The 27398-nt window shown below is 36.9% G+C and overlaps 1 protein-coding gene across 2 annotated transcripts in view; it reads left to right on the top strand.

Annotated features, from left to right (window-relative positions):
• Positions 1-1953: 1953 nt before the first annotated feature.
• The window catches only part of Gria4 (glutamate ionotropic receptor AMPA type subunit 4), a 370469-nt gene continuing 345024 nt past the window's right edge, over positions 1954-27398 (top strand). The window contains exons 1-3 of one of the 2 annotated variants that reach the window (XM_051155874.1): positions 1954-2532; positions 3120-3296; positions 4425-4583. In XM_051155874.1, the coding sequence (XP_051011831.1) occupies positions 3209-3296; positions 4425-4583 (247 nt within the window). In that variant the 5' untranslated portion in view covers positions 1954-2532; positions 3120-3208. The remainder of the gene's footprint in view (positions 2533-3119; positions 3297-4424; positions 4584-27398) is intronic. The other variant, XM_051155873.1, reaches the window with a different exon arrangement.

Below are 27398 nucleotides of genomic sequence, written 5' to 3'. Positions count from 1 at the left end.
TGTCAATCCTAACATAGCCAGGAAACTGTAAGCCTTTTTTATCTGAAGCCAGGCGACCATTACTATGATAGAGGTATCACAGTTTCTTACAGCTAAAACCTGATAGCCAATATAAAACTATCTAAAGTATTCTATAGATAGAATGCTACAAGGAAGGCTTCAACTCAATGCCTGGAACTAACAAGGACTCATAAGCATTATATTACTAACATTGGAGAATTTTTATTTTTTGTTCAGCTTTCTATCACAAGCATATATTCAAATAAGAAGGAAAATTTAGATCACTAATGTGAAATAGATGTGCTAATTAATTGGAAAGTGGAAATAAAAAGCATTACCATGTGAGGCTACTGTAGCTCTGGCATCTATAGTCATACCAGTCTAGCAGTAAAAGCTCCATAAAAAAACAAAGCCTGCCCTACATTCATTCAGATCAGTGCTGCTGTTCAAGCTTGTTGAAGCACCAGTGTTTCAATTTTGAGAGTAAAAATCAATAATCTCCTCTGCTCATCAGCAAGGATCAAATGCTACCCTAGTAGAAAGTGAGTTGTACTGTTTAGTATGCTTTGAAATTTTAATTTAATTTAAGCCCAACTTAAATTTTATGTGGCTTATTTTATTATCTCTTTAACCAATGCAGAATGCGGTTATCTGTAGCCTTAGTTTTCACACAAACAGAAAAGATAAAAGGAAAACATTGTAAATCCCTCTTGATGTGCAAGACAAAGCCTCATAAACCAAAATGACAGTGTATGATTTGTGTAATCCAATTACTCACAATTTGGTTGTTTTTGTCATAACAATCTGTGCTGAGATGTAACAGGAATGTGGATGAAAAAACAACAAAAAGTATGATGTGATTTCAAAAGCAAAACTAAGAGTTTAGGAAAAGAGAGCATTCTGGAGTTTTAACAAGGACAATCCATTGGTGTGGTCTTTGCTGGGCAAGACAGTCTGTCCCATACCCAAATTACTTCAGTTGCCTATAGTTCTGTGTATGGTTGAGGATTCCTGGGCTTCCCTCTGACCTTAAAGGAACACCAGGAAAGACTCAGTTTATTGTCACTTGTCCTTAGGACATATCATTTTGTGTCGGGAGGTATCAAAACATACACAGGACATTAGAAAGCTACCATCCATGTTGTCTGCAGCTAATGCAGTCACCTCGTTTGGCTGTGTCCCATACTCTTCTCATAAAATGACACCCAATGAAATGAAAATTTTAAACATGGTTCTCTAGAAAACATGACAGTATTCCTAAAACCCTAGAGTAATTCCTTTTCACTTTCTTCCATGCACTCTGACTGGTGACATCATCTGCAAAAGGCATTACGTCTTCTTTGAGAAGTAGAATGAGCTTTGCAATCACCCCTAAAAACAGATGTGTGGAGAACACACACACACACACACACACACACACACACACACACACACACACGCACGCACACCAGCAGGAAAGCATCATTTTGCTTGAATCATGAAGAGAAATGAATGCAGCCTTTAAGTGCTTTTTTTTTTTTAAATATTACACTTCTCAATGTTCATTCCTAATTCTGTCTAGTGCCCTTTTATGAGCATATTAGAGATCTCTTTGAGTTCTCATATCTGTTTTCATCCTGTTTCTTGAAGGTAACCACTTACTGTGTTAATCTCTTCTCTCTCTCTCTCTCTCTCTCTCTCTCTCTCTCTCTCTCTCTCTCTCTCTCTCTCTCTCCCTCTCTCTCTCTCTCTCTGTCACTCTCTCTGTCACTCTCTCTCTCTGTCACTCTCTCTGTCACTCTCTCTCTCTGTCACTCTCTCTAACGCGCGCGCGCGCGCACACACACACACACACACACACACACACACACACACACATACACACACACACTCCCTTTTCTACCATGTATAAACTTCTCTGACCCCAACCTTACCTCCTCCAATTCTGCCCTCCTGGACCACATTCTCATCACCCCTGTGGGCTGCCCTGTGCCCCTCTTCCCTCCTCTCCTCCGATGACCACCTTTTCTGCATCCATTCCCATCAAGGGCTTTGCAGATTCCCGAGCTGTTTGCTGGTGAGAAATCTTTGCTGCAGATGCAGCAAGGACTAGAGTTCCCTGTCGCGCACCCGCGCGCGCTCCCGTGCACGCCCGCAGCCCAATGGCAGAAGTGGGCTAGGCTGGGCTAGGCTGAGAGGAAAAGGCTGTGAGCCGGGAGGCAGCCTGTCCTCCCGCGAGCCTGCAAGGATGCGGCAGGGGACTGAGACCATGGGGAGGTGCTAACTTCCTCTCCAACCCCCCAGCCCGGGATCCGGGCTGGCATACCCGGCCCCCCGGGCTAGTTTCCTGCCAAGCTCAACCAAGAAGCCAAAGGCGCCTTGTAGGGCATAAAAAGAAAAAGAGTGGTGCTGAAGAGGGGCGCCCATCTCCAGAGCGGGTCCCTCGGCAAACCCAAGAAGAAAGGAGAAAGGGGACCAGAGACTGGAGAGGGGACGCCAGAACCCTAGTCCGCAGACTCGCTCGGGAGCCTCCCTGGAGACCTGGGCGCTCTGGTGAGCACCAGCTGGGGGAAGGGGACAGGCAAGGAGCGTGGGGCTAGGGGCAAGGAGCAAGGCGCGGGTGGCAGGAGAGCGCGCTTGGGTAGAGAGGTGCGGGAGGCGCTCATGGATGCTGTGTCCCGGGCGGGGGTCTGTTATGAGCTGCGAAGCGCATGCAGCGCCCGCATCGATGTGGTTGTGTACCGGGGAGCGCAAGTGAGACACAGACAGAGCGCATGTCTCATCCCTGGAAGCAGAGCAGCAGCTAGACCCGCCACCACCATCTTCTGCATGAACATTATCAGCAGGACAGAAAACCTCCCCCAGGGCTATGGAGACTGCGGGAAACATCTGGCAGCTGGCGATGGATTGCTGAGGGGAAGCTGTCATAACCTCAAAGCACCCAAACCTTTCTTTCTCTATTTTTTCTTTCCTTTTCTTTTTCTTTCCTTTTCTTTTCTTCTTTTTTTTCTTTTCTTTCTTTCTTCTTCTTCTTCTTCTTCTTTCTTCTCTTCTCTTTCTTTCTTCTTCTTCTTCTTCTTCTTCTTCTTCTTCTTCTTCTTCTTCTTCTTCTTCTTCTTCTTTTTTTTTTTTAATTTTAGCGCCATCATCTTCAATGCCTCTCTGAAGAGCCTTTAGCAAGAGTGTGAGAGAAAGAGAGGAGAGCGCGCCAGGGAGAGGAGCAAAGAAGATGAGGATTATTTGCAGGCAGATTGTCTTGTTGTTTTCTGGATTTTGGGGACTCGCCATGGGAGCCTTTCCGAGCAGCGTTCAAATAGGTAAGAAGACTGGCTGGGGAGAGGTGCATGTGGCTGAAGTGAGTTAAATGAGTTGCAGAGGCGCCTTTTCTTTACAGACGTTCTCTGTGCAAGTTCAGATAGACACAGACTAGCACACTCAGCCCCAACACTAGTTCCATCTTGCTCTCCAATACGTTAAAGTGGGATTGGAGGAAGTTGAGGCAAAGAGAAAACAAAAAATAAATAAATGAACCTCCGTGGAGTTTGGTTGCATTTTATACACATTTCTTTAAATGTTTTTCACTAGAGCAAGAAGGAATAGCGAGTTTTATTTTGCTTTTTGTTTTTGTTCTTCAACTCACTTCTCACTATTCTGTAAGCTGCAACATTCTCGCTATTACAGAAAGAGACTGGAGGAAAAGCGTTTTCTGCCCGCGTCTCTTGCCTTGTTGCCTTACCAGTTGGCAGATTGAAAAGTTAGACCCCTTTGAGGAACCTTCCTTGTTTTTATTTTCCTTTTGACTTTAGCTTCTGCTCTTCCGATTTCTTTGGGCCCCCCACTGCGTTTCTAGAGACCCTCTCCTCTGCCACTGTCCTTGTCATTTTCCTCTGCTGTCTGCTGATGGGACTCAGCTATTGAATTTTTTCCAGCCCAGCCCTGCCTCAAACACTGCATCATTTTTTGTGTAATGTGCACAGAACCGAACTAATTGGGACAGGTACACCCAAGCAGGGAGAGAAGCTAAGTTCTTTCCTTTCTAAATCTGCTTTCTTGTGTGCCTTCACATTCCTTCACTCCGACCTGTATTTTGATGGAAATCTCCTCTCTGTTCATCTGCATCCTCACTGGTGAGGAGAGGTATCCTGAACTGGCTGTTGTAGTGATGTGCTGGGAAAATCCTGAAGAAGGCAGATGGAAGAAAGCAAGACATACAAGTGGTCTCAGGTTACTGTGATCATGACATATTGAAACAAGAAAAAGCTGAGCTGCACTGAGGACTAAAACATTAAGAGTGCATTGCAGGGACAAAAGGCAGCCTCTATGATGTGGCAACAGAGCTCCTTAATTGTGTATGCTTATGGTTGGAGAAACATTTGGCCGTCATGGGGCCAGGTGAAACATTTAAAACGGAACACTGAGTGTGCGTTTCCTACTGTCTTTTATAGGCGGTCTCTTCATCCGAAACACAGACCAGGAATACACTGCTTTTAGATTGGCAATCTTTCTTCATAACACCAGCCCAAATGCCTCTGAAGCTCCTTTCAATTTGGTACCTCATGTGGACAACATTGAGACAGCGAACAGTTTTGCTGTGACAAATGCCTGTAAGTAAAATATAAGTTACAGCCAAATTGGAAGAGAATTGAAACGAGCTGGTGGGATTTCCTTCTTTGTTAAGAATTTTCTAGAAAAAAATTTCAGATTCCAACAGTTCCCTGATGTTAGAGAAAAATCATAGTTAAAAAAAGATTTTGTTTTTGGGATTTTCAACTAATCTCCTTCTCCTTCCCTTCCTTTGCTTCTCTCCCTCCCTCCCTCCCTTTCTCCTTTCCTCCTCTCTGCCTTTTCATTTTGTTTCCACTGACTATTACATTTTACTATTGTTCCTGTCTGCTGCATGCCAGTGAAAACTGTACTCAGTCTAGTGTTTTCCTTTTGCTTTCTCCTTGATTTTTGCTGGAGTAAGCTCCTATCTGCCTTTTAAAGAAGACACATGATCTTCCCAGTAGTAAAGGCCATGATGAGGATGCCAGAGGACTGGTGATGTGGAGAAATACATTTAAGTCTGCCAGTAGACACTACATGAGATGCAGTGATGTCATTTTAAGGCTGCTCAGTCTCTTGCTATCTTAATGGATGTCTGTGCATGGAACCCCATGAAGCTTTACCATGTTGTCAGTCACATTAGTCTCTCATCTACCTGAATTCTAAAACCAACTCAGTTGAATTTCCCACACAGTGAAACCAAATGAGTGACCTCATGTAATGCTACAAGGGAACAGTTATAAAGAAGTCCCCATCAAGATTCTATGTAACTTGATGTGGAAAAAGAAGCCAACTAATTGCATTAATGTAAAACACCAAGATGTGACCCATCAAAGGCACTGGGCTTGCATTTAGTTCTTGAAGTGTGGGCATATTTCAGATGCTTTCCCATTTTTTTGTGCATATATTCTACTGTATTATAACAATGTTTCTAGCTTATCTGAGACATGTAGAAGTGGTTTCTACATTAAATGAGTGCTTTATTTCTGTTGCACCAAGTTAGAAAATCTTTTTATTAAAAATTGTCAGGAATTGATTAGCTGGGGTGGATGGGGAGGGGGGTTCCCATTTTCTGAAGAATAAAGAAGGCAAGAGGGGTAAAGGGAAGTAGGGGAGGACTGGGAGGAGTGAGAGAATGGGGCAATGATCAGGATGTAAAGGGAATTAAAAAACAATTGTCAGGACAAGAAAATAAACTGAACAAGGAAAGAAGTAAAGCAGAAAATAATGTTGTAAGTGAAGAAAGGAATCTATGTCATAAACTAAAGTGTTTGCATTCAGATTTATTTATCATTAATTCACTTACCAGATAACAGGATGAATCTTTTCCTCTCTTTTTCTTTTTTATGAAACTCTGTTTACTACTACATTTTAGAACTTAATTTCATGAAGCTGTTGAAGCTTTTGACAGTTTTTCAATATTTGTTATGATTCCCACACTTACTCTCAGTTCTGCTTAGTGGTTACTGCTTGTTTGCTTTACCTGATGATCAACTAATATTAAAGCAAAAGGATGTTATTGTAAGACAAATGCATATAAATTATACCTAGGTATGTGGATGGTTATTCATAAATTTTATGAATTATTTTCTCCATATGCCAAATATTAAATGAGATATCAACATTTTACACAGTTCTACTCATTATTTTTAGGGAATGATTGTTATTTATTTTGTATTTTGTATTTATCTTGAGTGTCTCCTAAGATTTTTTTCAAGATCTGTGTTACTAGCTTGGAAACTAATTTATTGTCCAAATATATTTGAGGGCAGTTTGTCCACTTGTGAATATTATCGTTTAATTTTGAATGAATTTCCTAAATGGGGTAGTTCACTGTGTTTTGTTTTTACAAATGAAGATCTTAAGATTTGCAGTGGTTATACAATCATATTCAGCTTTTTAAACTGTAAAGTGATATTTTTTTTCTGCTGCCGTACCACCAGTTAACCCCACTCAGTCTCAACTAAACTAGGAGTATTTTAGTTATGTAATAAATTATGCATGAAATGAAATGGTAGTGGCAAGGCATTGGTAAATTGACAATGTAACAGCTGGTTTCATGGATAATAGAATTTTAAAAGTATGAAATATAGAGGATGTTCTTTTTTAACATGCAGAGATTGAGAAAACTAAAACAAGTAACTTTAACTGTATCTAAGTTTTACGCAATGTTGGCAAGCTAATGCTTTTCACATTCGTATATATTTGGTTCTGTGTAGATATTTAAAAATAGAGTGAAAAGCTAATTGTAAGAAAGAAAAAATGTTTTCTAGTAAAACAAGTATATTTATTTTTGACAAATGACTGTACCAAATGCCCTTACGACAAATCCAAGCTGCATTTAGGAGCAGTCAGATGAAAAGTATGGGTTAGGAGGTTGGTGCTTGTTGGATAGACTAACCCAAAGCATATGCACATGTGACTCCACTCTAATTAAAGGTGAATGCTAAGCAGTAACTTTAAGGTAACCTCATCTATCAAACTTTATTCCTTTGAGTACACAAGGATGAAGATAGATCTTGAAATTTAGTATTTTGGAAATTAATATGATTTTTTTCTTTGCAGTGACACAGCCTGATTTTTTAACCTTGTTGTTTTAGAATGAATATAAATAACAATATGTGTTACACCTAATCTATTTTAATTGTTATGTGTTCACACTGACACTTTATAAACTTGCAGTCTCTTCTCTGTATGAATAAAGGACATTAGCCAGGGTAATATATTTAATTACTTTTATGAGAACTATACTCAGAGGGAAAAAAAGACTTAAGAATACAGTGTGTCAGTTACCTGTTGAAAAGATATAATATAATGATGGTTATCAGGATAAAAATTAAGTTAGTTGTCAAAAAAGGCTATGTATCACTAAACCACTAGATGTATGGAGTTCACCAGCTTGTAAAACTGGACATGATTAATTCAAACAGAACAGTTTTGTGGGTATAAATACCAGCTTGCTTCTAATTTTATTGCTCACAATATTTTATCTTCAGCAACTTTTACATGTTTAAATTAAAATATTGTTTTTCCTTGCCATATATTCATATTGATAGGAGGTTAAATTTCACTCAGTAATATAAAAGATATTCAAAGAAGTATAGGTAATAAAAATTATAACCATTTTCAATAAGAAAAAGTATGAGCAATAAGTAACCATTTTACCTAAACATTCAGTATCATTGAATATATACATTTCATAATTGTGATCTATACAAAGTACACAAAATGATGAAAACAGACATGTCAGGGATAAATTATAATATGGTCAGTTTTTCCTAATTAAAATAGTTAAATAAATTTATTTCATATAGATATCAATATAGCTCTATGAAAGATTGATAATGTTCTTACAAAAAATTCTATATAGCTTACAACAGACTAAATTTTCAGATATATTTCCACTATTTAACAGATATTTAGCTTGGAGAATAAGATTTGTTAAATTTTGTCAAAACTAGTAAACAAAATACTAAACTTGTCTATCACCAAACCTTTAAAAATACAAATATATTTGAGACATTACATTATGAATTCAAATTACCTATTAGAAACAATCACTCAATGAGGCAACCTCTGTGGTATTACCTATCAACATCCTATTTGTGGAATGATGCTTTAAGTTTAAGATGGACACTGCGAAATACATGATCAACCAGACATGTAGCCAAAATTCCAAGGAAAGTTAGACGATACTAGAGTGATTACTACTTTCAAAATCTGCGGAGAGGACCAGCCATTTAGTATTTGGTTGATGTATTTTCTATGGTGTCCCTGGTTTGCTCAGCTTCTCTGCCTAAACAGTATGCTCAATTGTTTATTGGACGATGATGGAGAACTTACAAACATTGAAAAAGATCATTGTATAGTATACTATAATAACAAGGAAGAAAGCGGTGGGTTTGATTTTGATATAGAATAATGCTGTTGTAGCACATGTTAACTTATAACTAATGATCTTCCTGCCTAAGCCTTCCTGAGTACTAGCATTAGAGCAGTACTTCTCTCTCTCTCTCTCTCTCTCTCTCTCTCTCTCTCTCTCTCTCTCTCTCTCTCTCTCTCTCTCTCTCCCTCTCTCTCTCTCTGGTTTATCGAGCCAATATTTTTCTGTGTAGCCTTGGCTGTACTGGAACTTGATCTGTAAACAGGCCTTGAATTTACAGAGATCCATTTGCACATATCTGATTTTATATTGAAGGTAAATCTAACTTTTTTTGTTTGTTTGTTTACTTGCCAACTTGAAATATTCAAGCACAATAGAAAAAGTAACTGGATATATGAGATGTAGTTTTTTAGTTAATTTAAATGTAAAGAGGATATGAAATTATATACAACACGCTTCATGGAAGTTCCCCCTATACATCAGTAAAAACGCACTGAGGCTAAGGATGTCTTACAGTAGACCTGCAGTAGAGATCAACAGTGCTTAAACGTTGTGGCGGACTGCAGTAATAATCGTAAACATGCTAAAGATAAGGTTGTATTCTTCAAATAAAAGATAGGAAATAGAATTATGTGTGCTTGCATTTTAGGTTTAGAAAAAGTAGTTACAAAGCTGCAATTCATGAGTCTTTCATGGTTTGAATTGAAAGAAACAATCTACATCAATCTTTCCCTCTGGTTTTTTTTAATTTTTAATTTTTTATTAATTTATTCTTGTTACATCTCAATGTTTATCCCATCCCTTGTATCCTCCCATTCTTCCCTCCCTCCCATTTTCCCATTATTCCCCTCCCCTATGACTGTTCCTGAGGGGGATTACCTCCCCCTGTATATGCTCATAGGGATCTTACGTAATATTTTAGTCTTGTGATTTTCTGTCTCCTCTATTTTCCATTCTAAGATTAATGACAAAACAATGAATCACATTGCTTCAGTTTATCGTTTTTGCACATGATAAGAGGTTTTATAATATATAATTTGGAATTAATGTTTTTCTGGGTAGTCACAAGAAAGTTTTTTAAACTTTCATAAAGTCTCAGAAAACTCTTTACTTTTTCAAAATAGATGTTTTTCCAAGTTTTGTTTATTTTGGAACAGAGAAATTATGTTCATTTCCTTCCAATGAGAAATTGTCCATCACCCATATCTCATTTGCCTACATCTACAGATAAGTCATCTCTATATATCATATATACAGAGGAATGGCATCATTTTTCTTGATTTTGAAATAAAAAGTAAATGAGATCTTACTTTACATTCTTAGAGCACACTCTACTTTTAGGGCTGTTTTCACACTATGTGTTTTAATTTTACCCAAACCTATGTTACATTAAACAGTCTGAACAACAGGCCTTATGTTTAAGCATTGTGTCTTCTGGATCAAAGTAGTTTCTTTGCTTGTCAGAGACTTTGTAGGTGTTTTTACCAGGTTTCCTATGTTCCACTCCAAAAATTTTATCAGGAAGTCTCAAGGTTATGAAAAATAAAATATCTCTATTGAAATTTCTTGAATTGGACAGAAGAAAGAATTTCCTAATTGCAATGTTTAGGAGAAAATAGAGCAAGACAGTTCTGGGCAATTTGTTCACTAATCACATGGCATTGGATGATGAAGTAAAGAATAAAGTCATATTTTGTAAAGAATCCATCTATTCGTTCATGAGATTAAATAATGGATGTGTCCATTTATTCATTAAGCATATTCAGGAAGAGAATTTCTGTCTAAGATATTATGTAAAAAAAACCACTCAGATAACAAAACATTTTAAGAGTAGCTGCTACCCTCTGTGAGCTAATAATGTTGAGGAAAGAGACAGTCTGGTCCAGTATAGATTATGGCATAACTAGATAAAGTGCTATGAAGGGAAAGTAAGAGATATGACACAGGAATGGTAAGTACACTGAGCTTGGCACATTTCATGATGTTGTCAATCAGGGTTTCAGATGGTATGTGAAAAGACACCAAGGGGTGGGAAGCCAGGTCTGTTTGAACCTGTTTGGACTGGGAGGAGTATGGAGCGCATGAGAAGGAAGCAGGTTTGCTTTGGGACGAGTCTTTGTGGATTTGCAGAAAATCTATAACTGTTGCAAGGAGACCCCATGGAGGGGAAAGAGGGACTCATAGATTATCTGAACTGAATAAGGACATGATGAGATTTGCATGTTACAAAGAGCAATGTGGTGGCAGAAGAAACCATATTGGAAGGGTAAATAACGGAAAGCAGAAGTCCCATTAGTTAAATGTCAGAGTAATGCAATTTAAAGTGATGGATGTTTAGATTAAAGTAGAAGCACCAGGGACAGAGAAAAGCTCATAACTCCCCAAATAGAGGTTTTACAGGACTTAGTGATTGGCCAGTTCTGTATGGGAGGGTGTTGGAACAGTGTAGTGAGAGTAAATATCATTAGCTGACATCTTCGTTCTGAGAGGGAAATGTTTTACCAGTGATACTGACTAATAGAAGAAATAAGCACAGGGAAGACATCTGGATGAGGAAGGTGAGCTTCATGTGGATTGGTTGATTTGAGCTGCTGAAGGCACCCAAGAAAGATGCAGGGTAGAATGTCAGGCATAAGTGGAGGTCTTGGTCTTAGTCCCAGCTAACTGCAGATTCAGTGAGGGCAAGAGCCATGGAAGGAAATGAGATCACCCAGAGTGTATAGCACAAAAGTACTGTAGAGCACCAGGGAGCACAGCACTGAAGTACTGTGGAGTACCAAGCCACTAGATGTGCCAATATTTACAAAGTGAGGAGAGAAAAATGACCAAGCAATGAACGCTGAAGGAAAATGGGTCATGGAGTTGGAAGAAAAGATGTAGGAATACTTCAAGTAAAGGAAGATTGGCTTTGCAGGCAGCTGTAGAATCATGAACTCTAAAGGAAACTCTAACACCCTTGGCAGATTGTTTTATCTACTCTCTTTAGACTGTTCATTTATGCTTTGGACCAAAAACAAATTTACAAAAGTTTTCTTTATGAACCCCACAAGTGTTTCACTAATGTGTTGGTCAAGACCATTCTTATCTTTTAATTAGAAATAGGAAAGCAAAATTATCAGGCTTTTTAACAAGAGTTTGAATTTTTAAAGTAAGAATGAGTAAGTTACTTAACACTCAACACAAGAGAAAGATAGCTACCAAGTAGGAATTTTTGTTAATAGCAATAAGAAGAATGAAGGAAAAATTCACTTGTCTTCAGAATTCAATTAAATTTTCAGTAATAGTGGAATATTTTACAGAGTCAATCTTAATATTTCAATGTTCTTCTGTTTTTTTTTGGTGATGTTTTAGAAAGTTTATATATGTTTTATATTTTTGTTAATACTTTGTAGAAATTCTTTTTGATCTCACAGATAGCTATTTAATTTACATACACAAACCCAAGGTTGTACTTATCAGCCTTACAAAGCCCTAAAAGAGGAAACTTTCTGTGAGTGATTAATTTTATGTTGGGTTGGAGGAGGGAAAAAAGTTTGACTACTTTACAAAATTGAGTGGCTAGTGCATTTGTGAGCATGAATACATACAAAGATAATCTTCCATGTTTAGGCAGCTTCTCACAATGAATTTTCAGTCACACAAAAGGCTCAGTATCACAGCCATCAAGGAACCTTCTACCATTTAGACAAGCTCTTATTCACACTTACATTTTCTAATGAGTAGAATAGATTTTATTCTTGAAACCAACATGGAATCCATCTATATTCTCCCCCAATGAGGAGTACAGGCAGTATTTCTTTGAAGAGGATGCTCTTGGTCTCAGCCTCTGACTCTCCTGGTATGATCTTATAGGGTGTAAGTGCTTCTCGTATGATAAAGCACTACATATTTTGTACCTGCTCCTTCTAATATTTTAACAAAATGTATGTTTTTCTTTTTAATCACCACCACTGGAACACTGTATTTTTGAAAGGAGGAAATCTAATTGTTTCTTCGTCTTTAGTGTCTCTGAATAGTTTACAGGAGTCAATGCAGAGGACTCCCTGTTCTCTGAATCTCATTTGGACTATGATGATAATAATCACAATATTAAAAGACTATTAGAGGAGACTTCAGCTTTGTGTTACCTTCAATTTTATACAGATATGAAAGTCAAACACAGCTTTTGATTATTTTATAACAAAAAAACATTTAAGCACTTAAAACTTGCCCAAGGCCACAGAGTATCATTGCTATAAAATCTTAAGGTCTCTTCTCTAAGCCATTATATTATTTCACAGTAATTCTTGCCACAGTATATTTTTCAATTCCAAATCAACAAGGTATCTTTCACCTGGTATGACAGCAGGTTTCTTAGACCTTAATCTAATATTAAGAGTTTACTTTTAATGATTTTCATTTGTACCAGCAAATAAGTCCCGAATTTTATATCACATGTTGATTCCTCCATGAGACTTCTAATAGAGCTCAAAGGTTTCAGAAGTCGACAGTTGACACTCGTATTATTTCATATTACCTGTTTCATGTCCCAAATACCACTGTGGGGAAAACATACAAAATGATTCAGCTGTTCAGCACTCAGGAAAAGATTCTTTGTTTAATTTGCAAACCTACATAATTCTATAGGTGAATTATTTTATTTAAGAATACAAAAATTCATGATTAACTTCTTGATTAATCACTCGACTAGGCACTCCATTTTGTAAAGTAGGCAAACTTTTTTCCCTTTTCCAAGCCAGTGTAAAAATAATCACTCATAGATTACTTTAAGATGTTCTTAGCTGTCAGGCAAGTTGTCTATAGTTGTCTTTGGCTGCTTGCTAATTTGAAATAAACAAGGGGTTAAGGAATATTGACCTAAGTATAAATTGATGACTTTTTCAGCCACCATCACTTAATTTCATTTCACTAAATGACTATATCCTCAACAAAACTTTCTATGATATATTAGGAACTATAAGGAAAGAATATTTGAGATGCTTACCTCCTTTTAAAATATATCCTATTTTTTCAAATGTAGCAAAAATGTAACATACACTGGTCAGTGTTGTCTCACTTTAGCTTTTGTTCACTTACTTTTATTTTTCAGGTACTTCTTTCAAAATACAGTTTTGTCATCAGTAACTTTAAATATATCATGCTCTATTTTATATTCATTTTTTATATTTTTATTTAAAGCTAACACATGCTCTTGGATTTTCAAATGTTTCAGCACTTTAAAGGCTTAGCACACTCAAGTGCTCAGGGTCAACGTTTAAGATATTTCCACATTTAATATCACGCCAGCACTGTGACTGTGAACCACTGACTCCTATAGCAGCCACTCCTGGTGGTGAAATGACTATGAGAAATAATGTGGATTTGAGCTTTTAATTGATTTTCTACTCTAACAAATGCTATATAAATTTGGAACCTCCAGTATGTGAGAATATTTGTTTTGTGTGACTTGCTAACACTGTCCATTATTAGTCTCTTGAGTCTTCACTCCTCCTGATATGTGAAAATGACTTCTAATTGTTACTTTAATTTGCATATTTTTTAATAGTGAGAAGGAAAACTATCCTAGGCTTAAAAACCTTGCATTCCTCTTTCTCTATGAACTGTCTGGCCTTTTCCTTTGTCAGTATATGTTTTCTTCTTTAGGAAAACATATTTACACTCTAGTAATTAAGTGGCTGTTATGTTTCACATTAGTCATTCACATTTCATTCTGCCTCAGCTTCTTGAGAAAGGTCTTTCTTCATATAGATACTTAAATTTTGTATTTCATAGGTACTTTTCTTTATGGCTTCTGAGCTTTGTGTTATGAATCTCAGAAGCATTCCAATTCTTAAAACCACAAAAGACATCTATCCTCTGTTTCCTATGATATTTATGGTTTTAAAATTTATATTTCGAGGTTGTGTGCCCTGTTTAGATATAGCCAATGGACAGCTCATTCTTCATGGCTGTGGGGGAAGCAGAGACTACCTCTGACATGAACTCTGGTGCTCCTGAGTCTATCACCACCCCTTGGCGGGGGAGACCATGCTGGCAAACAGAGCAAGATAATGCAGGTTATCCAGATGAGACCTGATAGGCTGTGTTCAGATGGTGGGAGAGGAGATCTTCTTCTGTCAGAGGTCTAGAGAAGGAGAATAGGACAGAAGAGGGAGGGAGGGTGGGAACCAGAAGATACAAGTGAGGGAGTAACAATCAGGATGTAATATGAATATGTTATAATAAATAAATAAGTAAAAATGTAAAATTATATTTCTAAAGCAAATGTTCTAAGATCTATTTACTTATTAATATTAAAAATCAGTGTTTTCCTATATTGCTATTGGGAAAAGCTAATTTTTAGGTTACAATCTTTAAAGTATTTTTCCTTAATTAATTTATTTACTTTACATCAAAATTGGATCCCTATCCTGCCTCTTCTCTCAATCCCATCTTCCTCCTTTCCTCCTCTCCTTCCACTCAAGAAAGGGATGCCCCTCTCCCACAACCCTCAAGTTTCATCAGGACTAGCACACATTTCAACTTTATTCATAATATTTGGTGTCTGCTAACAGAAGATCCTGAAATGCTGATTCAAATCACTTTGAAAGCACATACATCCCAACTAGAAAACTGAGCTAGTGAGTGCACTCTGGGGAATCCAATCTGTGGTGGCCCTGCCTGCCTTCTCAGCACACCTAGAAGCTCGTGGAACTGGAAGACTTCCAAGAAAAGGGCTTAAAATGTACAATGTCATTCATTAAAGTTCTTCATCACCTACACAGAAACTTCTGATATAACTGTCCAGACAAACTACTTATTTTTTTAATCCTTTACTCTGCTCTTCTTCGAAATGAGTTTATCCTTGCTTAAGAATTTAATATATCTGTGTAGACGTCCATCTTACCCAGTCAGGTTTGGAAGGCCTTTCACCTCTCATTTTCTCCAAAGATTTATAACCAAGAGAAATATATTACATTTCCTTAGGGAAAACCTTCAAGATAAAATATTGGTTTTATTGCAATGACAGCTGAAAAACTATTTCCATATTTATTGTTCAATCTCATCATTAGCCACTGAATTTTATTTTGTCTTTCCATCCTTGATATGAAAAGACAAAAACCACATTCTCTCTAGTATGTAGATATGAACTTTCATTTTTGTAAGTGTGTCATAAACAGTTGTGTGGATATGTATAACTATGAAATTAGGTGACCATAAAAGGATAATAAGAGGTATCAGAAAAGTGAGTGTGGAGTGCAAAAGGTCAAATGTCCATGAAAAGAAAGGAGTTGTCTGGGATGAAATAGCATGAGAGGGCACAAGGTAGCAGGAGGAAAAACATCTCAAATGAATCTTGTTTGAAAAATTCTGTAATAAGATCTAATTCTTTGCTTTCCTTAGATATAAAGAAATAAATAGTTCATTAGATAATAAAAGCATACACACGACATATTATGGACAGATGTTAGGTAAATAGATAATAGACGTAGAAGCACAGATGATTGGTAGGTTCTACAGTGATAGGTAATATATAACAGCTAGATAATTGATATATAGATGCATAGATAATAGATTATTGTTATAGTATATATCAATAGATATATAGATGATTGGCAGATAACATAGTGATATACATGATTTACTGATAAATATTTTAAACAAGACAGGTAGTTGAAAATTGATAAAATATTTTTGAACATCACCTTGTCATAATTGATCTAAAATTCTAGACATGAAAATGTTCAAGGAAGCTTTACTTGGCAACACTTATTTAAAGATAAGTTAAGACCCAGACAGACTGTTGCAGAAAGACTGTATTCTATGGAAACTCTTTATCTGACTCATGGCAACAGCTCTGACTGTAAGAATTTTCTTTCCATGCATAGACTTTGTGTATTTTTTATTAACATTATCCTCCCTTTCTATTTTTAACACAAAGGCTAGTGTCATACTAAGGGGAAATTGAAGTGTTCTAGACAGATGCAGAAAAGTTGCCATCAAATTAGCTAATGATGACATGTAAGTTGATAGATGTGTAAATGTCTTTTCAAAGCCTCAGTTATTTAGAGGAGTATAGGTCTTCTATATAAATACTGGCTAACATTTTAGTTTTTAAAAAGGTGATTTGGATTCTCCTGGGGGCACTGCGTTCTAGACTCTGTGAAGATAGTTTACAATTTTTACTGATGAATGTTATTTAAAATATTTAGTTGGTTTTATCGCAACCTGTTCTCTAGTCCCTCCTCTTTTTGTCTCTAAAAGACATAAGTTTTGGGGAGGAAAAATCAGGAATTATGTAGCTATACATTTGGGCCTTGCAAATACATACTTATATGATGTGAGGAGACAGCATCTACTCAAGGCAAACAGAACAATGATAAAAAGTAAAGTGTAGAGGTGTTTGGATGACTCTGGGGAGCAACAACCTGTGTGTGTGTGTGTGTGTGTGTGTGTGTGTGTGTGTGTGTGTGTAGAATAGAGATATGGAATGAGCCTGACAGATTGAACAGATAGGTGAAGAACATGATGAGGAAGACACTGCAGAGGTGAGAAGTGAAATGTGAATGTCTATAGACTGCCCTGCAGGCTGTGATAAGATGTGATTCTTTATCCTGGAGCAGGAAAGAAGAGTGGTTTTAAGCAGTTTGTAACATAACTACATATGTGTTTTAGAATAAGTCCCCAAAGTACTGTTCCTAATTTATGTATATGGAAAGAGCTCCTCCATTCTCATACAAAGTACTATGCTCAGCAGCTGCTTCATAGACAAGAAATGTAATTTTGCTACTTGGCTGATTCTGGGAGAGCTGTTACTGTATGTGTTATGTTCTCTATTTTTCAAAGATAGCTGTAGCACTCAGCAACCAATACTTAGATTATAGCACAAACCATGCATCTTTGCAACTATAAGCCTGGTCTCTTCACACAGCATACACTGTAAAAGATCTGGCATTGTTGGGAGGAAATAAAAAGAAAGCCAAAAAGTGTAAATATGACAAAATCTCCTTACACATTTACAGACGCTGTAGAATGAAGCAAACTCCATGCTTACTCAAATTTCACATGATCGCTTCTTTTGACTTTCTTACTGGAAATCAATTATTTCTTTAGTTGTTTCAAAAATGTATGGCCTAATTTTGACTTACTACCCAATCATATACTATATAGGTACAGGTTTCTAAAGAAATGAGTTAAATAATAGTAACATTTACTTTGAAAGAAGTGTGTGTGTGTGTGTCTGTGTGTCTGTGTGTGTGTGTTCAATATCATATGCACACAGGCATACAGCCCACCAAAGAGTAAGTATAACTACCTGGAAAAAGTCATATATGTAATCTGTAAGGTGATTATTATTTTTTTAAGGCTAATGAGTTATCAGAGTAGACTGGTATACTGCTTTCATCTTCAGTACTCAGGAGTCAGAGGCAGGCGGATCTCTTTGAGTTCAAGGCCAACCTGGTCTACATAATCAGTTCCAAAACATACAAAGTTATGTAGAAAAACTGTTTTGAAAAACAAAACAAATGAATAAATAAACTTCCATGTATGTATTTTTGACAAAAGTATTTTTTTCTTTTCTTTTACATTTTTATGTCTCAATTCATTCCTTTGACTCCATCCCAAGTACAACCCTTTCTACTTTTCTGTGCCCTTTTTGTTTGGTAGTGACCTATTAGTTACAGAAACATGGGTAACTTAGCAGCGGCTATACTGGCTGCACCCTAACCCCAGTAATCATCACTTCTATAAGTCCTTAGAGAGTGGCAAACATGACGAACATCCATACCGAGGTATTTCTTACAAAATGGAGCATATGTATGTGGCTCTATATGAGTGTTTATATATAGTTGAAAACCATACAGATTACATAATACACACACACATATACACACACATATATATATATTCACATATGTGTGTGCATGCATGTTTGTGTGCACAATCAGAAGAGAACTTGCAGAAGTAATGAGTTCCATGATGTAAGATCTGGGTTTGTTTGTTTGTTTGTTTGTTTGTTTGTTTGTTCAGGCAGCCAGTGTCCTTACCCACTGAGCCAACTCATAGGCACCACAAACAAAGTTTTTAAAGATCTAATGATCTCTCCTATCAAGATGGTTTAGCCTCCAGAGAGCTTCAGTTTTTGACCTATGAAAACACATGTATTTCTTCATTGCTTTGTTTTGTTTGATTGGATTTTTCAGCCAAAATCCTTGGGTTGCTTCCAGCTCATCTTCTTGAGATTTGGACCAGGATGTGTATTACCTAGTACTTTCTAAAATATATATAGTACAAACGTGCAGAGTAAGATGTTTTCTGAAGGATTTTCCTTACTGGGGGAAGGCTGATAGTGAAAGTCATTATCCTTTTGCTTTTCTCATGGTTTAAATTTGTATTTGTCCTTTGCTTTGATGGTTATTGCTTATGATTTCTTTAAATGTTTTAAAATATTTTAACAATTTTATATTGGAGAAAATAGGATATAAGTTCCATAATTTTGAGATTTTGAGATTTTGAGTATGTGAGAAATATGTAGCACATATTTATGAATAGAAAAATAAGCAGGTCCTTTACCCTAACTGGACTGCCTTGTCTGGCCTCATTGGGAGAGGATGTGCTTAGTCCTGCTGTAACTTGAGGTGCCAGGGTAAGTTGGCACCCCTTGGGGGTCCTCTTCTCTGAGAAGAAGGAAAGGGGAGATGGAGAGTGGCAGCAGGAGAGTAGGAAGAAAGGAGGGAGGGGGCTGCAATCAGGCTGTAAAGTGATTAAATAAGTAAGTAAGTAAATAATTAAACAAGGAAAAATAGGCTATCTTTGGGTTCCTATTTCATGAGAACCATGATATATAGAAAAGATTGAAGCATTCTTAGATGTTATAACAATTCTTTTTATTCACAATTCCTTGTTTCTCTTTTATTTCTATACATTTCTGAAACTGTTACTTGTTTATTACAAGTATTTATTATTGGTTTAGTTAATAACATATGAATAAAGGAAATATTTCTTAACATGCACACTACATATTGAGGTCATATTGCTGTATCCACAGATATAGATAAATTAGACTCCAATTCACCTAATTATTAGAGACATATTAAGATATGGCAGTTAGCATCAGGGCTCAGTGACAAAGCGCTCTACTCACATAACAGTTACCATAGAAATATCTTTGCCTAAACACATCTTTCATTTCAAACTATAAGCAACAGCTTTTGTGTGTGGTGTGTAGATAGAAGCCAGGGCCTTGAAGTTGTTGAATAAGTGTTCTGCTACTCAGCTACACTCCCAAGCTCTAGCCAATGTCAGCATTAACAAAATGAAATTATTGTCATTGGTATTTGCTGACTTAGTTCATGTAAAAAGTCAGTAAATAAAATGTGTAATTATACTATTTGCCATTGCCAATTGAATTGTGTAACTTTCTGAAGTTTCATGATTGATTTATATGTTGTTTTCGTTCTCCAGGACAGCCCATGAGTGAGATAATGGGTTATAGATACCTGGTTGCTTACTATAGGGAGCTGTTTGTGACTACCCAGCTACTTGAGCCTCCGCTTTGCTCTAGCACAAACAATTTTGAGATTATATTGCTGTGCCATATTTCCATTGAATTTTTTAAACTTCTTTGGAATAAGGTATCCTGGATGATGGGAGTAATATGGCATTGAGAGTGAATTTCTAGTGTTTGACAAATATAATTGCATTGAATTAGTACCCAGTAGATAGGTAGAGCAAAGGTGGAGAAATTGGTATTTGGATAGATGTTGCGGCCAGTGCAGCTGTGCTTATCACAGGACATTGAAAGGAGAATAATGGTACATAGACAGACAAAACTGGGTTCACTTCAAGAACAAACAATTTTTATTTTTCCCTTTACTGTTTATATATTGTTTGGCTAGCTATAGAGATGGCATTGTAGGCAGAGCCAATTCAAACAGTATCTGTGATCTCTTAACAGAGTTCTTCCTTCAGAACTTCCCTGCCCTTGTGGCCTTGTTATGCCCCAGAGGACAGGTTTCTGTTTCAGGACTACAGTTTTCCTCATCCACTGCCATATCTGGGTAAGCAATCAGAGAGTTTCTGGACCTCAACATTTAGGTATTAGTGTTTGAATTAATGCTAGGTGCCCCCTAAAGAGCAATCATGACATATTATCTATAAGTTAGCACTGTTATACAAAAAGGGAAAAGCAAATCTTCATGGAATTCTACATCTGACTAGTGGGATAGTGAAGGATACTAAGCAGAAGGAAACACAAAGGCTTGTAATAAAAGCTTCCAAGTCAGAAGGGTCAGTCAGTCAACTCCTCATCCAACCTTAGCTTAGATTTTCATGTCTCATTATGATTTGACCTTAGTGGTGATATGGATAAAATTTGTGGACACAAAGAAGATATTTCAGGTCTCCACTTAAAATTATGATTCAAGTTTCAAAAGCATTCTCATTCTTACACTCTGTGTTATTCATAACAATCAAGACCTTCTAAAATTCCCTTATTTTTGTTATGTCTTGTGACAATTTCCCTGTGTATAGGCTTCTTTGCTTCTGAATGGTGTACAACCCTGTGAAACAATGAGCAAGATCACTGCAACGTGGCAAACACTGGAGCTTCAGTGAGAAACCAACTTCTCTACACACACCAAATGCACACACAAGCAGATGCTCACGCAACATGATGAAAATATCATCATCTAAAAGGTTGTTTTTCTTGTAAGGCAAAGAAAACATAATTTAACTACCTCTGATAAAAACAAAGACAACAGACTTTAAAAGGACATTGCATCCACAGATATTTCGTTAATAAAGTTGCTGATTTATTTAGGTGTTAGGATTTTCACAAAGAAAAATGTCTCTTATAGAAATTCCTGTTAACCTTAACTTCATAGCTTTCTACACAGTGTAAAGTCTGGAATCCTTACCCAAGTAATGTTCTCAACCACTGATAAAATGGTTCTCCACACAGCAACACAGAGAAGACAACATCTTTTTTGTTATTGTTTATCTTTGATATTGTATTTTAATGTTATTTCTCCCTTCCCTTTTCTACCTCCAAACCCTTCTACACAACCTTGTCTGTACTTCTTCAAATTCATAACTTTTTATCAGTTGTTATTGCATGCATATGTGTATTTGTATATCCGTAAATTTTACCACATATAACCTGTTCAGTCTACACAGTTAATTGTATATATGTTTTCAGTGCTAACCATTTGGACCTGAACAATCAATTGTCATGCTCTTCCCTGGATAGGGACACCTCTCTGTCTTCCAGATTAACTCAGTTGCCTATAGTTCTTTGTGTAGAGTTGACAACATATCCTAAAAGACATCCTCAGAGGCTACCCTGAAAGTAAATAATCACTCACAGGTATGTCCAGAGGCCAGTCTCCCAAGTGATTCTAGACTCTGTCAAGTAACCAATTAATACTAACCATCAAAGTATCATTTTGTAGCCTAGGTTGGCCTGGTACTCACTATGTAGCCCAGACTAGGGCTCCTCCTTTTTCAAACACTATGCCTACCTAGCTCCATTTCATCAGCTGTTTTTTTTATTTTATTTAAGTAATTTATTCATAATACATCTAATTTGTAATCCCCTCACTTCCTGTTCCCCCTCTCTTCCTCTTTTATCCTATTTCCCTCCCCGAGGTCTGTAACAGAAGGTGACTTGTCACCCACTATAAGATCACAGCCTCTTCCTGGTATCGTGCTTACTCTTCCTCTGAGTGTCACCAGGTCTCCCCACCAAGGGGAAGTGGACAAATAGGGGGCACCAGAGTTCATGACAGAGTTAGTCCCGGCTCTCTAAGCAATTGTGGAGAATGTGGTGTCCATTGGTTAGATCTTGATAGGGGTTCTAGGATTACTTCATGCATTGTCCTTGGTTGGTACAGTAGTTTGAGCAAACCTGCCTGAGTCCAGATCTGCCAGCCTTAATGGTCTTCTTGTAGGTTTCTAGGACCCTCTGGATACTTCTATTTCCCCATTCTTCCTTCCCTCTCTCACCCATAACCACAATAGGAAGTCCCAGTATCTGTCCCAATCCCTGGCTAAGTGAAGCCTTTCAGGGGACATCTCTGTTGCCCTAGTGTCCAAATCTAAGTAAGTATATGCCTCATCAGCTCTTAAACTCTTAGCCGCAGCTTTTTATCTAACCTGTAACACCCAGCCTGTTCTCTTTGACACTTAAACCTATTTTAAAGATAATACAACTACCATAAAAAGACATGAAAGCAGAGCAGTGGTTAACTGCAACAGAGGGTAAAGAGAAATGGGAAGGTGAGGAGAAGCAGGCTAGCATGAACCAAGTAACAGCCAGGCATGAAGTAAGTTCTGCTGTCTACATGAACAGTGGGAATAGTTGACAGTATTGAACTATACAGTCCAAAGTGACAGGCAAGAACACTCAGAGCATACTCGTTGCTTTCTGCAAGGAAATAATAGGTGCTTTAGACAATGCTATCCCTAGCACTTTCACTGATCACTACAGTTGATAGACATACCAAATTATCACCCCATGGCTGATAAATGACTGCTTATAATTAGCTCAATAAAGGTGAGAAATAGCTAAAACTATCAAATTTGAAAACACCTTGATGGGATGAAAATTATTGCTACCTCACCTAGACAAATTAAAGTATATTCAATACTCTTAATCTCATTTCTAATAAAAAAAAAATAAGGCTAATAGTCAAAAGGCCAGGTGTCAAGTTTACTAAAGACTTGCTTTGTAGTTTTGCTTACAGTATTTTATGTGCTAAGTTGAAAGTTGCTGTGAATTAGTCAGAGTTCTCAAGAAGACAGAACAAATGTAAGGAAGGTGTGTGTGTGTGTGTGTGTGTGTTTGTGTGTGTGTGTGTGTCTGTGTGTCTGTGTTTGTGTCTCTGTGTGTGTGTCTGTTCATGTGTCTGTTTGTCTGTGATTGTCTGTCTGTTTCTGTGTGTGTCTGTTTGTATTTTTCTGTGTGTCTCTGTTTCCATGTGTGTCTCTCTGTGTCTCTATGTCTGTCTGTGTCAGTGTGTGTCTCTGTGCATGTGTCTGTATCAGTGTGTCTCTTTGTCTATCTGTGTCAGTGTGTGTGTGTGTCTGTTTGTCTGTCTGTCTTTGTCAGTGTGTGTGTGTGTGTGTGTGTATCTGTCTGTCTGTGTTAGTGTGTGTGTATGTGTGTGTGTGTGTGCGTGTGTGTTTATACAATGTGTTCTCCTTAGTTCATCAAGGACCGTCTTAACACTGATGAGGCTGAGAAGCCTAAGGCTAGATGCTCAATCTAGTGCTGAAAGTCTTGATACCTGGAGAGCCATTGGCCTTCTCCAATGTTAGAAGCCCCACTAAGGTAGTTTCTGATATCAATGAAAGACTGTAGCATCATCAAAGGCAGTGGTTGTGGTAACATAAACTCACTAGCGGAATGCCAAAGCAAACAAGTAAACAGCAAAGGTGCTCCCAGGACCTCCTTTCATCTTGGCTATCATTGAATATGCCACAATTAACCGAACCAAGAAACTCCCTCCCTGGCACTCATAGAAGTTGCTCTATTAGTTGAGTCTAGAGTCTAGATCCAGTCTGGTAAACCACCAAGATTAATAATCCCATCTTATGCATATGATGTGCCTACTCCTTACCCAGCTAGCAGAGTTCAAAACAAAGTTCCTGACTTCAAATTCTGTCTTCAGTCCATTTCTCAAGGGATTCCAATTTTTAATGTTTTATATTCTGACAGTGTGTAGTGTGTAAATATAAGTAATTTATTTTGATGGAGACTAATTTTTAGAATTACTGAATGATTTTTTAACACAAAGCTTTCTAAATTCTTTGCTATTTTTAGGTGCAATGTTGTTCAGTGCCAGAAGCATTCACTGTGAAAAAAAAAAGTATCTCCATACATGTTTATTAGCTGACTATTATAAAATAAGGCATCAAGAACTTAAGCAACATATAAAATTTTTCTTAAGTACATTGACTTAAAATTACAGTCTCTGTATGTTTATCATTCTTTTCTTAAATATTTGCAATAATATATTTAAGAAAATATTTTGGCATTCTATTTGAAATATCCTCAGAAATAATAATACTACAAGCTTGAAATTACCCATAATTTTCTTTATAACAGAAAGTAAAAAAAGGAAATTGAAATCACTTCTATAGAAAATTAACTGCATCTAAGGAAAATAAGATGTCAATATTTGATATACAAACATGCTGAAAATCTTTAAATGTACAATCTATGACTTGGAAGGAAAATATCTACCTTTTTTGTCTTTTTAAAGAGGGGAGATAACATAATGAAGGTCTTGAAGCAGAAATATGGCAGCTGTCATGAGTGTCAAGTACAATAATTTACATTATATATTTCACTGGTTTTACTTTAAGAAAAGAGGCATAATAAAATTGAGGTAAGAATTGAGAAAAGTATTTTTTGGCAAGGGAAATACTCTGTGAAATACATTTCTGTGGGTATTACTAGGTAAATCTAGACTTGGATTTCTGCCATCTCACAGACCATTAAAGAAGAGATGTCTTTTTACCTGCAAGGATCGGGAATAGGTCCAGACAGAGCCTCCAGCTCTGAGCATCCTAGCCCAGTGGTCCTATCTAGAGACCCTCGGCAGTCATTGCTGAATGTGATGCTGAACTGCAGACATTGGCCTTGTATGTGGAGCAGTACAAACTAATTTTTCATACTTTTGCTTAATGTTTAAATATGACAGTAAATCCTAGTTACTTTTTTTCAATCATTTTCAATAAATTCAATGTTTGGCAAAAACACTGTCCTAATATAGTATAAAACCGGAAGTCGTGAATACAGTATTTTTGTCATCACGTAGAGCGTTGTTTGAAGTCCCAGAGATCTGAATTCTATCTGAACCCCTAGGACCTGTGACTCACATCTTTGTTACCACACACCTGTACAGCAAGAACTTTATAGTTGCCTTTAACTATCAGGTACATTTACTTTTTTAAAAGCACAAGAGAGTTCTGCCAAACAAAGCAAGGTACTTCCAATGCTGCCTTAATAAAAGACAAAATTTTTAATATGTTTCTTAAGCGCACGTTACCTGTGTGGTCCCTCAAATGGAAAATGTAATAGTGTAAATATATCATTTAATTAAAAACAGATGTTACTCATAAAATGTATACTTCAAGCCAATGGTAAAGAGATCCACAAACCTGTGTACAGTATATTTTTTTAAAAAACACCTACTCCTTTATAAAATATTCTCTAAGGAAACCTTGTTATTTTACATTATGTTCATGGTCAGCTTCTTAGAGATCACTAATATTTTATGCACCGTCTCATGTACTTTCCTTAGCTCACTGGCACACATACCCCTAGTCCCATCCTATATCGTCATCTCTTGTCTTTCTCCAAAAATAGAATTATATAATATGCATGATCAGTAGCATGCTTAGACAGAATGGTGCCACCTTCTTCTTTTTTCTGATTTCCAGGCTTCCTGAGTTCACCTTCTAAAGCTTAGCATCAGCCTTATTTAGTGCAGCCATATGGTGACATTTCCTCTGTGATTTGACAAGGTCATTGTCCACATATGTTTTAGAAAGAGTGTGCTTAGTTAATCCTTGAGCTCCTCGTAAAGAACACCCTTAGACTGGAGACATGGAAAGCAGGGTGCCTTAACTACAACACCCAGTCCTAACTGCATTTGGCCAGGATGGAATTAATGTGATCTGTTCTGACTATCCTGCCTTTCACTTCCCCTCAGTGAACTGTGTTTGAATTGTATCACATTAGTTTCTTGGCCTTCCAGTTGTTTTAACAGAACAAGTCCCAAAACATATTAATTCAAACTGATGATGTTCAGTTTTTAAAATCTCAGTCTTAACTGCAGGCGCTAAGGACTTTAGATCACTTGTAAGATGAAATCTGCAAAATTACTGCTTAGTTCATACTTCTTATGCTCCTCATTATTGTTTGGAGAACAATCAACCATTTCAAAATGTTTTCTGTAAATCTAGATGAGTTTAATAGTGTCAGATATGAATGTAAGCTTTGCTGTTCTGAAAGGTACAGATGTGAGTGCATAATTAGTCTGATGCAGTTCATTGTATTACCAACAGTGCCCGCTATGCCTGACACCTGTAAACAATCCTTTCCTTCACAGAGCATTGTAAAGTGTTATTGTAATATCATAGTTATGCTAAAAGAAATGTTTTCAAATTGCACTGACTTTTCTCTAGGGAATGGTATGTCTACGTTTAGTTCATAATGTGTGATGTGAATCATCTCAGCACATCTGCATTCGTCAGCACAATTATTTATAACACTCACCAGCTGCCATGCCTATGCACCATACATTCGGTAACATGAAATAAAACCAAAATATATCTGCCTTTCTGATATTTGAAGCTTAGTAAAATAAATATGTTAAGAGAAAGCTAGTATGTAAACTAGAGTGTGCCAAACTCCATGGTGTGCCCTGCAGCTTTGTAGGTTCCAAGGACAGAGAAATCTCTAAGCCAGGGAAGAGAGCACTGAGGGAAAAGCCAACAAAGAGTTCCTAATATTTGAGGAATGTTATGGCATGTGGACATTTTTAAAGGTGTAATAAAATGCTACTCCCATCATCAAGATTCATAAAGAGCATGCTAGCCATGATTGGCTGTAAAATGGGATTGAATGCCAAGGAAGGCCAAGTTTCATGGTAACAAAGGAGATTCTAAATCCTGTTGGGGAAAATGAATACATGTTTTATATTAAAATAATATGATGAAGCCAGGAAAGGACCAGGAGGGCATGAGAAAATGTTTGTAAGAATGAAAAGAAATAAAGTAAATGGTGATTAGAATACATTATATACATGTATGAACTTGATAAAGAGAAAAATAGGTCAAGAAAAAGAAAGAATAAACACTAAAAGCAACTGAGAAAAGAAAAAATAAGATTTTTTTAACTGAACAATGTCTTCCACATTCTGATAAGTGTATGTATGTGTGTGTGTGTGTGTGTGTGTGTGTGTGTGTGTGTGTAATTTTGGGGGTATATTGATTATAT

Source organism: Acomys russatus, chromosome 14 (genome assembly GCF_903995435.1).
Source record: "Acomys russatus chromosome 14, mAcoRus1.1, whole genome shotgun sequence".
NCBI lineage: Eukaryota > Metazoa > Chordata > Mammalia > Rodentia > Muridae > Acomys > Acomys russatus.
Note: the sequence above shows the minus strand (reverse complement) of the source record. Positions and strands in the feature narration are given on the sequence as shown.